At 31.1% G+C, this 15,017-nt stretch overlaps 3 protein-coding genes across 7 annotated transcripts; all 3 read right to left on the bottom strand.

Annotated features, from left to right (window-relative positions):
- Positions 1 to 1,548: 1,548 nt before the first annotated feature.
- On the bottom strand, positions 1,549 to 8,396 carry LOC107418846 (CBBY-like protein). The gene is made up of 11 exons (XM_048465793.2): positions 8,054 to 8,396; positions 6,595 to 6,644; positions 6,428 to 6,491; positions 5,782 to 5,830; positions 5,629 to 5,697; positions 5,261 to 5,322; positions 3,927 to 4,007; positions 3,209 to 3,363; positions 3,014 to 3,098; positions 2,288 to 2,431; positions 1,549 to 1,771 (listed from the first exon to the last, which is right to left on the bottom strand). The coding sequence occupies exons 1-11, from the start codon at positions 8,311 to 8,313 to the stop codon at positions 1,669 to 1,671; spliced, it is 1,122 nt and encodes a 373-aa protein (XP_048321750.2). The 5' UTR covers positions 8,314 to 8,396; the 3' UTR covers positions 1,549 to 1,668.
- Positions 8,397 to 9,628: 1,232 nt separating this feature from the next.
- Positions 9,629 to 10,151, bottom strand: LOC107418418 (polcalcin Bra n 2-like). The gene has a single exon (XM_016027120.4). The coding sequence runs from the start codon at positions 10,084 to 10,086 to the stop codon at positions 9,841 to 9,843; it is 246 nt and encodes an 81-aa protein (XP_015882606.1). The 5' UTR covers positions 10,087 to 10,151; the 3' UTR covers positions 9,629 to 9,840.
- A 1,752-nt stretch (positions 10,152 to 11,903) lies between these two features.
- Positions 11,904 to 14,517, bottom strand: LOC107418735 (uncharacterized). 5 transcript variants are annotated; one of them, XM_016027439.4, is made up of 2 exons: positions 13,152 to 14,512; positions 11,904 to 12,802 (listed from the first exon to the last, which is right to left on the bottom strand). In XM_016027439.4, the coding sequence occupies exons 1-2, from the start codon at positions 13,986 to 13,988 to the stop codon at positions 12,407 to 12,409; spliced, it is 1,233 nt and encodes a 410-aa protein (XP_015882925.3). In that variant the 5' UTR covers positions 13,989 to 14,512; the 3' UTR covers positions 11,904 to 12,406. The 5 variants fall into 5 exon arrangements, with proteins under 5 accessions (XP_015882925.3, XP_024930226.3, XP_015882931.3 ...); XM_025074458.3 differs by having other exon boundaries at positions 11,904 to 12,760; XM_016027445.4 differs by having other exon boundaries at positions 11,905 to 12,786; positions 13,148 to 14,509.
- Between the last annotated feature and the right edge of the window lie 500 nt (positions 14,518 to 15,017).

The following is a 15,017-nucleotide window of genomic DNA, read 5'->3' as shown; positions in this document are numbered from 1 at the left end:
ATAGATTTTATATATTTTTGGATACATTCATAAAAGATAAAAAATTTCATACTCTTTCAATCAATTATATAATATTATAATAATAAAAATATATATTTTTAAATGTAAACAATAAAAGATAAAAAAATCTATTTCTTAACTAGCTGTTTTATTTGATATTAATTAACATTTTAATAGGATTATAAATAATAATAAAAAAATATATGATTCTTTTTTATTAATAGTTTTAGAAAGAAATTCGAAGATTATAAAAATAATATGTAGCAGTGACTAATAGACAATAGGGAGCCTTTGTTCAAAGTGCTAGTTCTGTCAAAATAATTTTGTAATAAAGGATCTTTTTCTATTTCTAGTTGAAAGTAGGATTGTTGTAGATTTTCTCAGAAGAAATATGTATGCTGTTCAAATTATCAGATTCTATATAAATAATAAATTTTCATTGTTTTCTTTATTTGTTTATCACTGTTTGTTACTTCATATATTTGTAATCGGTCATGACTGTGATCATAATCATTTAGATGATATTTTTAAATCTGTCTTGAATTTAAAGCATTTACTCTTGAAGACATTTAAGTTTATTGATTCGTATGAATATTTATATGCATAAATTTAAGCATTTTTGTTTATTTATTTATTTTTTTTAGAGTTCAATTTTGTTGCTCTAAAAACTCCTTTGGCTTGTACATTCAGAAACAGTCGAGAGATAAAGTCCATTATTTCCCAAATAGAGTTTCATTTCGAATCCCTCCATTTTCAATAAATAATAATAATAATAATAATAATAATACTCAACTTGAACACATTCTACACCACTTGTTACTTGAAGGTCAGATGTACTTTAGTACCTCTAAGTTAATAATTTATTATTTGGGTAATACATTTAGTACAGTGCAAACGACATGGAACAGAACAATTAACTATTTGTTAGAGAAAAAAAAAAAAAAAATCTAATTGGATCACATTGCAACACTAACAAAATCGACAATCTCAAATTCAATTTTAGGCCTAAAAGTATTAAAACCCTACTAAAGGGTATAAAAGTGCAATTATTTTTCATCTCACAAAGGTTCTGCATGTTGCATTGTTCACTAAAAGCTAAGGTCGTCAAGAAGTTGAACATCACCCAAAGGAAGGCAAGAAAAATAGCAAGTACATATTTTTGCATTTCTTTCGGGGTTTGAAACTCTGATTCTACCTGAAGGTTTTTGATAAGATAATTTGCTTTGCTCTTCTTCTTCCAAAAGGCAATAAATTGATTCACAGAATATATCTTTTTTTTTTTTTTTTTTTTGGGTAATAATTTATAGGAGAACTCAAGTCTCACTTCACAGAAAATTTTAAAATACAACATATTAGATCATGTTATTTGTACAATATTTCGTCTATTCATCTCCCTTTCTTCTAATTCTTCTCTCATTTCGATCTATTTCTTCTCTTTCTTTATTACGTCCTTCATCAATCAATTCAAATGTGACACCGGCAGTCGAAATCGTTATTCCCCAAATGCAGTTATCAATTACCTTAAAAAAGGACATGGTACAAAAATAGTGAAAAAGCAGTATTTATGGAATTGTATCGACCTAAAACATGCCTATAAGAGTAATCAAATACATCACATGCAGAAGCTAATAGACTTAAGCAACAAGATCTCAAAGAATCAAGTTAATCTCATGACCATATCTTCTGGCGCAGTTTAGAGATTGTTAAATCTGCACCTCCAAAGCCATCCATTACAGCATTTGCTGAAGGGAACTCCGCTCTAGATGTCAAACTAAGATACAAATTGAGAGGAATAAGCTATAGCTCATCAAGAACAGAATAGTAAAAGAAGTTGCAGCCACATGTAATGCATTTGTCAGTTGCATTGCATGTATGTGCATGTAATATTTGCAATGACCAACTTCTAGGCAATAACGAGGCTGCAAGTTTAGTACTCACTTTTCCTTTGATCGAGAGGGAGTTCTTGGATCATTAAACAAAAAATTCATAATCAATGTTGTTAATCTATATTATACCCCACTCAAATTGGCACCATTCTTGACGATAACCATATCGGTCTCTTTCTCATAGGAACATAAACTTTCATCATTTTATGCCATTCCTGCTCCAATATTTATAGTTCTCAACCAACTTCAGTTACTGGGACTCAACTTTTAGATATCAATGACATAAAAATTATGACACCAAACATCACCCTATTGAAATTTGTGAGACAATAATATTTTGATAAATAAGCTGATAAACATAACACATAATAGATAATTACGGTGCTAGAAAAGGGCCTCACCTACTTCTCAGCACAACACATGGCATGCCTATTCTCTCAGCTCCAACCACTCCAGATTGGCTTCCTGCAATAAGGACACAACTGTAGACGGGTACCCCTGCATTTTCTGCCCCAGCACGCAGTGCAGCTACAATCTTCTGTAAGCTGAATACCTCTCAACAAGTTAGATCAAAGTTGGAATCACCACTGGTAAACCAGCAAGTTCGATAAGGTAGCAAATAATATATTAAAAATAAGTAAGCATCAAAATGAAGATTGATATGAGCAGGACACAAATCATGTAGTGTTGAACTGTACATAAACTATGTTTCTAATTCTGCTGCAGAGTTATACAATTCTGACAGTTATCTCTTTGAATAAAATTGCTAGATTACCTCATTTAATATAAGAGTGACAGAGTCCCAAATTTTATTTAAGGGATTATAATATTTACAGGTAGAACTTATAACTTGTTAGGGGTAGAAAGATTACCAAGCTTACTTTCTAAAAAACTTATTACTTCAATGACTTGTTCAAACAATCATGTGATTGTGAAGGTTAAGTGGAACTCGTAGTTCAGCAATTTTGTTGAACATTCGAAAAAAAAAATTCTTACTGTTTAAAGTTAGCAATATAAAAGACATAAGCCATAAGTTAAAAATTTTTTCAGTGTTTGTATGTCTTAGCATTATAAAGAAAGGAACAGAGAAACTGTGGAGATACTGCACAAACTGAAAGCAAACTAACCTTTCAGATGAGCTAGTATCAATATCAACACTCAACTTTAACATAGAAGCAACTTTCTTTGCTATCCTTTGTTTCTCAGCAGAAACTGGCATAGAAAGCAAGAATGACATCCTTTAGCAACCCAACATTTGTAAATTCAAAAAAGTCTATTACTTATAAAACCAATTCAACCAACTTGGGATAATTAAAATGTACCTGCCTTTTTTGCCTCCATGGCTAGTTGCTCATCTAAATCCTTCGAAAACACGTTACCAAGTGCAAGTTGGCCATATAAACTTTTTTCTACCTCTTCATTGCCAATGATCTTTACCTTTGAAACTCTTTCGCGACCAAGCTTTTCTGTAATAAGTCTTTAACATTTTTTTGAAAGATAAAAATAAGTATTAACTTCCATTCTGTTAAACAATAGATAGATTTAAATCCCCAAGTCCTTCAAAAGAAAGGAATAGACAAGGACTACATTTCGTTAGCCAACTATTGAGCTAGTCAAAGAAACCTTATTTGTAGAGCAATTAGCTTTTCTAAATACTAAAAATTGCCCATTCTTTTGTAAGTGGACTAATATGACCCATAAAAATATTATAAGTTTACTATTTTGCATTGTCAAATTGGATAGTAGTCTACATTTGTTTTATTCAAAAGCTTGCGCATTATAAAAATGCATAGTTAATATTAAAATGGAAAAAATAGTAATTTTAGACTTTTCAAATCTCATCAGTTCAAAGGGAGCTTGTTGTAATCGGCTACAATCAAAGGGAGGTCTACGTAATTTTAGCAAAACCTAGGGGTCCCCATGTAATTTTTCCTCAGATATCTGAGCAGTTTAACATATATAAATAGATCCAAACTCTTCAAATTATAGTACATTTATATCTGCATATCATGAATCCACAACTACAGCATGTTAAACTACCTGGCAATTTTCTCCCCACTTTTACTGTAGGCAGTCAATATGATCACAGGTATTCCTTCACTGTATGCATCATCAATAAATCTGCAAACCGAAAACACAAATAGAAGTTTAACAACTGGAAATTAAAGGGAAAAGTAGAAAGCAAAAAGGTGGGTAATTCTTCTTGTTATTGACCATTATAGTGAATTCTAACTACCAAAGTCAAGTTCAATACATGGCTGGTAAATACTAAGCAACAAAGATGAAAGCAAGAGAATATAATATCAGCAAGAAACAATGAAAATTGTCAGTGTGCACCAAGAAAGCAAAAAATTTTTTGCTCAATCACCAGCAATGATTTTTGTTCTTTATTACACACTAAGCAAAAAAATTTAAGGAAAGAAATAATTTGATAGTCTTGAATTCCGACAGCAATCATCCATTTCATGTTCTTTCTATAGTAGAAAGTCTTAGAATGCCAGTGATTGAATACAGAAAGGACCATGTGATCTTACTTCATTTTCCTAAGAGCTGCTTTTAATAAAAGCTCTCTGAAAATTTTAGAGAATCAAAACCAAAATTTGGAACCAAGAATAATTAGCGTTCTAAGCATGGCATTTATTTAAGCTATCATGTGCAGCAAGGAAAATGAAAATATATGTAAATAGACACATAATGGTAGGTGACTCAGAAAATATAATATACATATATATAATCTTATTCTACTGAGCGTTGTCACTCGGATAATGCTGGACGTCAACGTCCTATTGCAGATAATAGGATGCAGACTTCAAACTCTGATTTTAAATCTTTAAACTCTGCTCATGTAAAGTTCAGCTGACCTCAGTCTATCCTTTATCAGGTCAGTCAAACCTGGGCCTGGCAACTTGATTTCAGTATATGGTATTGAATATAGATCACAAAAACATATTCTAAGTTCATAATAGCGCAGACCAAAGTGATCTTGTACTATTGATCAGCTTCTCCTTTGTTACTTATCTGCTTGTTTAAAGAAAATTAACTTTCCCCTAAGATTAGATAATGTAACATTTCAAGCAACTATGCAACATCTAGCCCTGTAAAAAGATTTATATAATTTATAAGGACATCTAAACATAGTTGAACATCATATACTACTAATACTTGGAGAATGATTTCCAAAACAATAAAGTGCGGAAACACACACACACACACACACACACACAAAAACAATCAAATTAAAATCAGAACTTGCAATTAAAAACTTCAAACCAGACTTTTAAACATGATTTATTTCATGCTGTTAAATAACTAATAAATCTGAGTAAATTGATCATACAACAAATAACATAAACTAACAGTATGAGACAACTCACTCTTCAACTCCAGGTCGTAAAGGTGAACTTGTTGAAACCAAAAATTCATCTAGAGCATTTTTCTGCCAAACCAATTATAAGAAGCTTATATTTTCATTTGTTGAAGGGCGAAAGAAAAAAAATTGTTTGATCAATACAGTAACATTGATTTTGTTTAAACAATCCAAGAAATCAATTTTGATAAGAGAAGAAGTCATCTCTCAATCAAACATTAACAATTTTGTGATATAATAATAGACTTTGGCATTGCATTGAGGAAAATGTCAAATGTATGTTGGGAAATTAAATTTTCATAAATTATAATGCATTACCACAAAATAGGAATAACTAGATATTATACCATTTATTTGTTTCATATAGAACACTACCTTTTCTCGTAAAACTGATTTTACAAATGATTCTTTTTCAGTGGTGGGCAATGAAGTAGGCCAACCAATCTACAAAGCATCAAATAGATTTAGACAATAAGGGACGTCCAGAAGCTATTAATATTTTATAACATCAATGGAAGAAAAAATTACCCGATTGAAATACAAAATCAGCATCCTCTCCTCATCACCAGCACTTTTCCTGAAAATGAATAATAAAGTGCTTCATAGAAACCATTTCATAATTGTTAAATCTCAATCAAGATAATCACAAACTTTAAAATCATAAACGAAACTATTTGAACACAAATCCAGAGAAAATAATGTGCACATATCATTAATATCATAGGTCAAAGGACTATTTCTCAGAGTAAAATTGACATATAGAAATAGAAACTATACAACTAAGAAACATCAGTAGTGAAAATGAAGGAGCAAAGCCTTAAGAGTTAGAAACAGGGGACTTAAACATGTATAAGATGTAACATGATTCACCCATAGGAGATTGGTCCATAGAGAATAAAATACAAATATGTAAAGAAATGACAGAAAGATGATTCTATGGAAAAGAAGAGTAAATTTCGTGACCCAGATGATAATCATCATGAAATTATAATGGAAGCAACTTGAAGTATTAGAAGTAGAAACAAGCCAGACATGTTTTGGAAAAAAGCAACTGAAGAAAGACTAGACTCAGCAAGTACTAATTTCATAGTTCAGGAAGTCTAATTCCGAAGATTATATACCAACCAAAACAATCCAGGTAAATTGGCAAACTTGGCTCTTAATTGATTCATACCTTGAAAGGTCTAAATAAACTGGTTGTGACCAGTTTGCACAGTCCAGCCCAAGCTTTTGGAAAGCTGAAAGTAATAAAAACAAGCTGGTCTATTAAACCATGTAAACATATCCTAAGAAATATTAAGTCCTTTTTTAAACAAAAACATGATTAAGTGTCTATCCCACCTACATTAAAGGCTTGCCGATTGCCAAGACGATAAGCATCAATAAGGACCCTGAAAGAATAAAATCCATTACGGTTAGACCTTCAAACAAAACCAATATATGTCGAAGGTACTTCAAAATCAACAAAAGAGAGAAACTTCGTAATTATCAAGGATGTAAAATCTAGTCTTCTAAGTTCCATGACTAACATTCATCAACTTCTCAGGGACATGTCTCGCCAGCCTCTGGAAAGGTAGTGGTTTGAGGATAAGAATCCAAGTATTATATCTACTTTTGGAAGATATTTTGACCCTCTTAAATGTGTAGAAACCACACCTTTATTCATAGCATGTCATCTGAACAATGGTTGTAAGTGGAGCAGTAAAAGGATCAGGTAAAACAAGGTTACTTATCAAAGTATCAGGATTCTTCTAGTCTAAGAATTACAATATTCATGTCACATGTAAAATATCAGACTAAAAATATTAAGTAGAAAAATGAAACCAGATTAAATAACATGTTTTGCTTGTTTATTTTATTTCATTTGCAATCACTTAGAAGTGTAAAGTAACAAAATTAATTAAATCATATTGGAGAAAAACAAACCCAAAGATTGCACTTTTAGTACAGAATATGAGAAGACTCAATGAACATGGTTGAAGGCTTTCCATAGAAACATCATGCTTCTAAAGAAGCATGCAAACAGAATCATGTTCAATCAAAATACCAAGCTACTAACATATAACTAGGTGGGTTGATAAGTTTGCAAAGTGATTTATGTTCACTCAACAAGACTTGTAACCTAGAATGATGGTTTGACTAAATCAGTCTGCCTACAGGACTTCACTATGCTTAGGAATAGCCCCTTTTCTACATATATGCTGAATGTCTATATATATATATATATATATATATGCTGAACCAGTCTGCCTACATGACTGGTGACAACCCGAGCCATAGGTTCAAGACCCCTGGTGATAAAATTCCCCCTACCCAATTTATAAAATAAAAAAATAAAAAATAAAAAAAGTTTTATCCGAACGACTTCGTTGGATTGACAGCCACTTTAAAACTGCGTCACATATTGATAGGGTCGTATAGCCGACCGCCAAATGATTGAGAATTAAAAAAACTCAGTTGAATTAAGTAAGAACTTTAAAAAACAAAACAAAACAAAGTGTGCCAATATGATCAAAGTGCATCATTAGGATTAAAAAACAGTGCTCTAAATATACAGTATCGTGCAGTAAAGCAACCTCATGTAAGCTTTGGAAAGAAAATACCCATAAATCTTATGCAGTGACAATAAATAAATAAATAAATAACAGAAATCCAATAAATAAGTAAAATAATACACATTTAAAAAAAGGCAAAAAAAAAAAACAACATCCCATAAACAGAGTAGACAAAAAAGGAGAAAAACAAAAACAAAAATAAAAATACAATAATAAGGGAACAGAATGAGAATAAATTTGATTACCCTTCAACCTCAAGGAGAAGGGCGGGTTCCCGAGCTGGTTTTTGGTCGTGGTGGGTCGGGATGGAAAGTGAGGGAAAAGCGGTGGAGCGATTGAAGTGGAGATGTTTTCTATGGAATTTGAAGTTTGTGAAGAAAGTGGAGCGAAATGGAGGAAAGAGAGCGAGTTTGTTTCTGGGCAATGCGTACAAGTGAGCGTTGTTACGGTGGATGGTGGTTGAGAAGCGCAGAGTTCCAAGAATTGAACAGGAAGCGCTTTTCATGGCTGCTGCTTTGCTTGGCCAACGGAATTGTTGTGCTATCTCAGACGCAACCTTATTTGCCCCTCTTGGATGATGAATCCAACTTTTTTTTTTTAATATATATATATATTAATTATTTATTTCATATATAAACTTATTTATTTATTTACAACTGTTCAAGAATTCTTTTTTTCTTTTTTCTCTATTTTTAAAATTTTTATATTTCTAATTAAAGTTCTAATTCAGAATTTTTATTTTCACCTTTTTTGAATTTTGTTATTGAAGCATTCATCAGCAAAATTGACCATAAGTTTTAAAAAGTAGGACATTAATGACCAACTAAAGTCTCAACTTGTCTAAATGCCCTTACTGATGCTCTATCAAAACACTTTAAAAAATTTGATATCATTTGGTATTGGTAACATGTTTAGTTTTAATTTTAATGTTTTTATTATTTTTATCCAACTATATGTTACTTACACTTTTTTTTTTTTTTTGAAACCCATATATGTAACTTACTTATATAAAATGTTTGTTAATAATAGGAATAATTTATTAAATAGTTAGTTAATGATAACTATAATTAGACATCTTAAACAACTAAAAACTTTAAAAAAAAAAATTGAGATTGAGTTCAATTTTATGTTTTAATTTTATATCTAACTAATTTAAGAAAGTACTAATACGTATTTAATATAAACAAATTATATATAATTTCGAGAAAAATTAAAAATCAACTATATTATCAAGCTATATCTTAAAAACAAAATTTCTTAAAGGTGTACAAAAAAAATAAGAAAAAGAGTACACTCTCATATTTTTCAAAAGAGTTAAAAGTCTTGGAAAAAGTATTTTTGTCAAAATATAGTAAGAATTATAAAAATTTTAAAAATGAAGACTGTTTTTCAATTTTGTCATTGGAAGAGAGTTACCACGTTCAATTACTCAAAAAACCTTACTTATTATTTGATATAAACCAAAACTTAATATGAATTAAATGTAATTGAATTTTTATAAGGTTTCCAACCGATTCAAAGATCAATCTCATAAAGGTTCAAGATCAATATAAAAAAGGTTAGGAAATAATCTTCCAACACATCATCCAATCAGATAATGTTAAAAGTTTTTAAAATTAAGAACAAAAAGAAAAATTAAGAATAAATCTTAGTCATTTTATTTATTTATTAGTTGATATTGGATTGTAAAGGTTAAATTAGGTGATAAGCCAAATCCTATGACTTTATATGCAAATTGAAAAATACGCATGATATTTCACATAATCTATCTCCACATATTAATAATTATCAAATATTGATATCATCACTAAAAGAAGAAAGAAAAAAAGAAGCAAACAATTCGTCTTTAACCACAAATCTTTGTTACATTGTATTACAGGCAAAAGACAACGTACGCCACACATACACGATTGTAAAATCAAATAAATTTATATCCAAAAAAAAAAAAAAAAAAAACTCTCTCGGCTTGATGAAAACAAATATTTAATACTTGTTAGGAACATTTTAATATATATATATATATATATATATATTAAATTTTCTTAAAAACTTTTTCCATCAATCCAGGGTTGGCAGATTGGAAAGCAAATAACTCATCCAATGAAATAAAACCATCACCATCTTTATCAATCTCAGCCATCCTTTTCTTAACTTCGTCTTCAGAAGCAGAACCAAGTTCCTTCAAAGCAGCACCAAGTTCCGAGCATGAAATTTTACCATCACCATTTTCATCGAACTTCTTGAACACTCGCTCACATTCTGCCCTCTGATCACCCATTTTAGATTTCTTGATTTTTTTATTTATTTTTTTTTCTATATGTGACTTTGGTTTTTGTTAAACTAAACTTTGTTTATCATGGAAAAAAGAATTGCTTGGGGATTTAACATTTATATGATAAGGAGCTTTAATATGTCTTGACCCGGTATTATTGCTTTTAAAACGGATCACCTTAAAAATGATATTAACAATAATAATACTAGTATTTACCTATTTATAAAAAAAATAAAAAAATTAAAAAAAAATTAAAAAAAAATTGTAGTAGTTGTAAATATTATTTTTTTTAATAAAAAAAAGGCTGAAATACCTTTTTTTTTCTTTTTTTTTTTTATAGTTGAAATGTTATTTGAATACACCACCTTCAATCTGTCTAATATATTGGATAAATATTTTATTATTATTATTATTATTATCATCCATGGCCAGACAATTCTTGTGCTAATCATTCTTTTTATTCAAATCATAAATATATTTATATGTTAATTAAGGTTTTTTTGGCACCATTACTCTTAAATTTTTAACACTTGCAATCTATCCCTTCTAGTATTCAATTAGTAATAATACCCTCTGAAATATCTAAGCATTACTTTATCAATCTAAAACCTTCATATCGCTCGTCGATAGAAGGTACATGTGCATCATACGGGAGAAGATTTCCAATTCTTATAATAGGATTAAAGAGTATGTTACAATTAATATAATTTAAAAATTTAAAAGTCACAATATAAAAGTTTTAAAGTAATCTTACACCGTTTACTAACTTCAAATAGTGTTTTAGTAAAATAATATGTAATAAAGTGGAAAAAAAAAAAAGTTGAAACTACAAGATGCATGCTGATTCCAAAAGCCCTATTAATTATTGATCTATATTAGTTCTTTTTAATTTTTTATATATTTTAAAATAATGATATAAATAACAATTTTTATTAATTTATTTATTAAATAATATGACAAATAATATGTAATAAAAATTAAATTATAGGTAGCAAAATATTTAAGTGAATAAAAAATATATATAAGAATAAAGCTAGCTCAAACCTAACCAATAAAATAAGATTGCATTATTTGTCACTTTACTTTGGAAAAAGGACTACACAAGCTCTGTCAATATGTAGTTTTATAAATCGTAGTCACACATGGAAGTGAACTGAACTTTGGCAGATGTTTGAGTTTGGCAATTGGTAATATTCAAGAACAAGCATGGACTTCACCAAATTAAATTAAGTTCTATTGACGAGTAGGATACATGATGTTTTAATTAATTGAACTAGGTGCTGACATATAGATTAATAAGGTATTTGAGTCTCCAATCAAAAAGGCAAAGACAGAATTTGAAAACTTTGATCATATTTACAGAATTATAAATATAGATGTATTCAACCTCTAAGCCTAAGAAGAAATAAAGAAAACAAAAACAGATGAATACAAGAAGGAATAGTGGAATACTCAATTTCTTGGTTTTTTGGAAAGAAAAAGGAAAGCAGGAAAAGAGCAATTTCAGTATTTAAAAAAAGGCTGGAAAAATTATAAAAAGCTATGAAATGGGCCATTATATCAAGGCTCTCTGCGAACACTCTCAAAAGAGAAAAGGCAAAAACCATATCAGACCCTTTTTGTCAGAAAAAAATAAAATTAAATTAAATATTGCAAATTAGAGGCTACAAAAATTAGCCAATAATGACCTCTCACTCTCACAGTGTTACATAAAAAAAGGATAGAGGGAGGAGGACCAACTTTTACAGCAGCCTTTCACCAGAGAGTGCCACCAAAAAACAAGATGGTATTTTCGTAATTCCAACCCCCTTCCACCACCCCCCTGCGCCCCCCCCTCTCTTCCAGTCTCTCAGAGATATCATTGACCGGTCGCCTTTGACCAGTCTTCTGGTTTTGCAATTTGCCTTCTGTGTTTTCTGCTGCACAACCTGCCTTCTCTTCTGCTTTTGTGCTCAGAACTTGGTGACAACATTTTCTACCTCATAAATGACAAGTTAAACCCACACTCGCTCCCTTGGAGTTTGTATTCCACGCTCCCCAATCATCATTCCCATATTCTTTCCATTGAAATGTCTTTTCAAGAACCCAAAATAAAAAAAGGTTTGGGAAAATACTTGTTTGGCATCAAAGGAAATGGAATATCATGCTAAAATTAGAGAAATTGAATCCAATAACTTGGGAATATAGAAGACGAGCATAAAAGTTTAATATTTATGAATTATGTACACAAATAAAGCATTAACCAAATAGGGAGGATTATAAAAATTAGAAGAGAATTATTTTTAATTTGCTGATAATGATTAAAATTTAAATATTGATATGAGTTTTATTTTGGAGCTGATTGGTTGTTGTTCTTTTGCGAAGCCAAAGCTTGGATAGAATTTGCAAGGTTGTTAATAGCATCAACAAGACCATTAATGCCAAGCCTGTTGATCTCAGCCTTAGATTCCTCAATCTTGATCTTTCTGTCATGCAGACTCAGAACATCTCTGTGCCTTCTATCTTCTCTCTCCTCACAGGCTTCAAGTGCTTCAGCAATGATGGAAGCACTTCTGGAGATAGCACTCCCCACTTGTTGATCATCACTTGCTGTTGTGGTTGTTGCTGCACTAGCAGTGCCAGTGCTTGTTCCCTCTCCACCTCCACCTCCACCCCCTCTTCTCCTCCTTTTTGCTGGTGACTTTGAAGGCTCACTTGTATCAGAATCTGAACTATCACACATCTCCAAAAAAAATAACCCAAAAAAAAAAAAAATGGAAACCAAAATCAACCAGAGACATTTTCCATTATTAATTCTTTCAAATTTTGGAAAATATACGTATCAAAAATTGTTTTCATGTACATCTAACAAAGTACTACCACTAGAAGAGAAAAATAAGGGCTTTTAACAAATGGTTAACCATACAATAATAAATTGGATTATGTAATTCATATATATGATGAAACTAAAAATTGGGTTTTGTCAGAATTTGCTGATTAATCACTAATACTTAAAGCAAATATGATTTTAATACAGAGAGAGACACATAGAGAGAGAGAGAGAGAGAGAGAGAGAGAGAGAGAGTACCTACTGTGGGCAATGGGTGTGAATAAGGGAGAGAAAGAGGCTGCTGTGTTTGGGAGGCAGGTAATATTGGAGCAGCTGCAATATGTGGAGATGGGAGAGGCAAAGCAGCAGCAGCAGCAGCCATTGATGGAGGAGCTGAGATGTGATGATGTTGAAGCATTAGAGGAGGAGGCATCAATGGAGAAGGAATAGGAGTAGGAAGAGATAGCTGATGATGATGAACATAACTAAGAACATTGGGACTCGGTGATGAACTGGGCACTACGATCACTGATGAAGTAGTACCACCACCACCAGTAGTAGTAGTAGTAGCAGTCAAAGCCATTACATTAACCCTCTGTTGAGCTTTCTTCTCCACAACTTCAACAAGTGCTTCATATATCTGGGGCAACATATTTGTAGGCAAATTCCTCTCTTTCCTTTCATTCTTTTCAATATTCCAATAGGAAGATCCTTCATCTACTAATTTCCTCTCATAGTCTCTAACTTTCTTGTAATCCCTCATGAGATTATCCCATTTGTCATTGCATTGGTTTTGGCTCCTCATACAGCCTTTTCTCCAACAGTAATCCTCCACCCATTTCCATCTCAGCTCTGCTGGTTTTCCTGATCTGCTACTACTTTGATCATGTGTATTTTGGTCACCATTATTACTGCTACTACTACTAATTCTTTTCATTAATCTTCTCTCATCATCCATCTTCTTTGCCTCTATCAGAATCATTGTCTCACTTACTGTCCAGTTTCCTTTTCTATAGTCTCTCATTACACTATATATTACTGTTACCACTCTATCAAAGACATCAAACATATATATGTGCATGCAAAAATACAATCGCATATATATGAAAGAGAGAGACAAGAGAAAGATGAATGAGTCCCTAAAGAACTTAATGGTGGCAGAAAAGCATGAAGAGGAAGAGAAGAAGGGAAAATTGTTTTCTAGGTATAGTAGAGGAGAGGTCCTTATCTCTGCCCTTCTGATCACCTTTTTGAGGCTCTGATTTGATGTTCAAAACCAGTCAAATATACAAGAAAATTGCTAATAAAGGGCAAAAATATATAGATGTATAACGAGGTTTAGTAACTCTAAAACTCACTGGCTTAAGCTAGCTAACTGGGTTTTTGCAGTTTCTTAGTTTTGGTTATATGTATATATTATATATAATTAAGCTCACTGTACCTCTACCATACATATATATATATATATATATATCATTTTCTTTCTCTTTCTATTCCACACTTTTTTTTCCCTTCTTTTTCAAGATTTAATTAGCTTTTCAATTAAAGATTGGTTTTGCACACATACAATATCCTTAAAAAATCTTGAAAGCTTGAAGATGAAATCTAAATCTACTTATTTAAAGCACTGCCCTACTAATCCAGGAAGTGAGGGAAAAAATTAACCATGAGAGAGAGAGAGAGAGAGAGAGAGAGAGAGAGAGTAGCATTATAAGAAAAGTCCAAGCAAATCCCTTCAAACTGACATATCAACAAACCCCAAAAAATTTTACAGGCAGTGAGAGATGGAAAAAAAAAATATATATATATATATATATATATGTATATGAGTTTCTTTACTGTTACTAAAAAGAGTGAAAGCATTAAGTACCATTGCCCCTACACGTGGTCTAGCACACCAATCATCATACCCGCTTTAGAATTGTAGCTATTCATTGTAAGTAAAAGTTCCTGGGAATCTCTATGTATAATATATAAATCATCTCCTAGCCTAACATAGAATATTTACATATAATTCAAAGCTTATATTATCAAATTTACATATAATTGGAAATTAGGCGATGGGGGCCAGATAGATAAGTTTTTTTACATGTACTTATAAACGAAGAAAATTTTAATCTAATGCGCA

This window comes from Ziziphus jujuba, chromosome 1 (assembly GCF_031755915.1).
Source record: "Ziziphus jujuba cultivar Dongzao chromosome 1, ASM3175591v1".
Classification (NCBI taxonomy): domain Eukaryota; kingdom Viridiplantae; phylum Streptophyta; class Magnoliopsida; order Rosales; family Rhamnaceae; genus Ziziphus; species Ziziphus jujuba.
The sequence above is the reverse complement of the archived record's forward strand: the minus strand, read 5'-3'. Positions and strand labels throughout refer to the sequence as shown.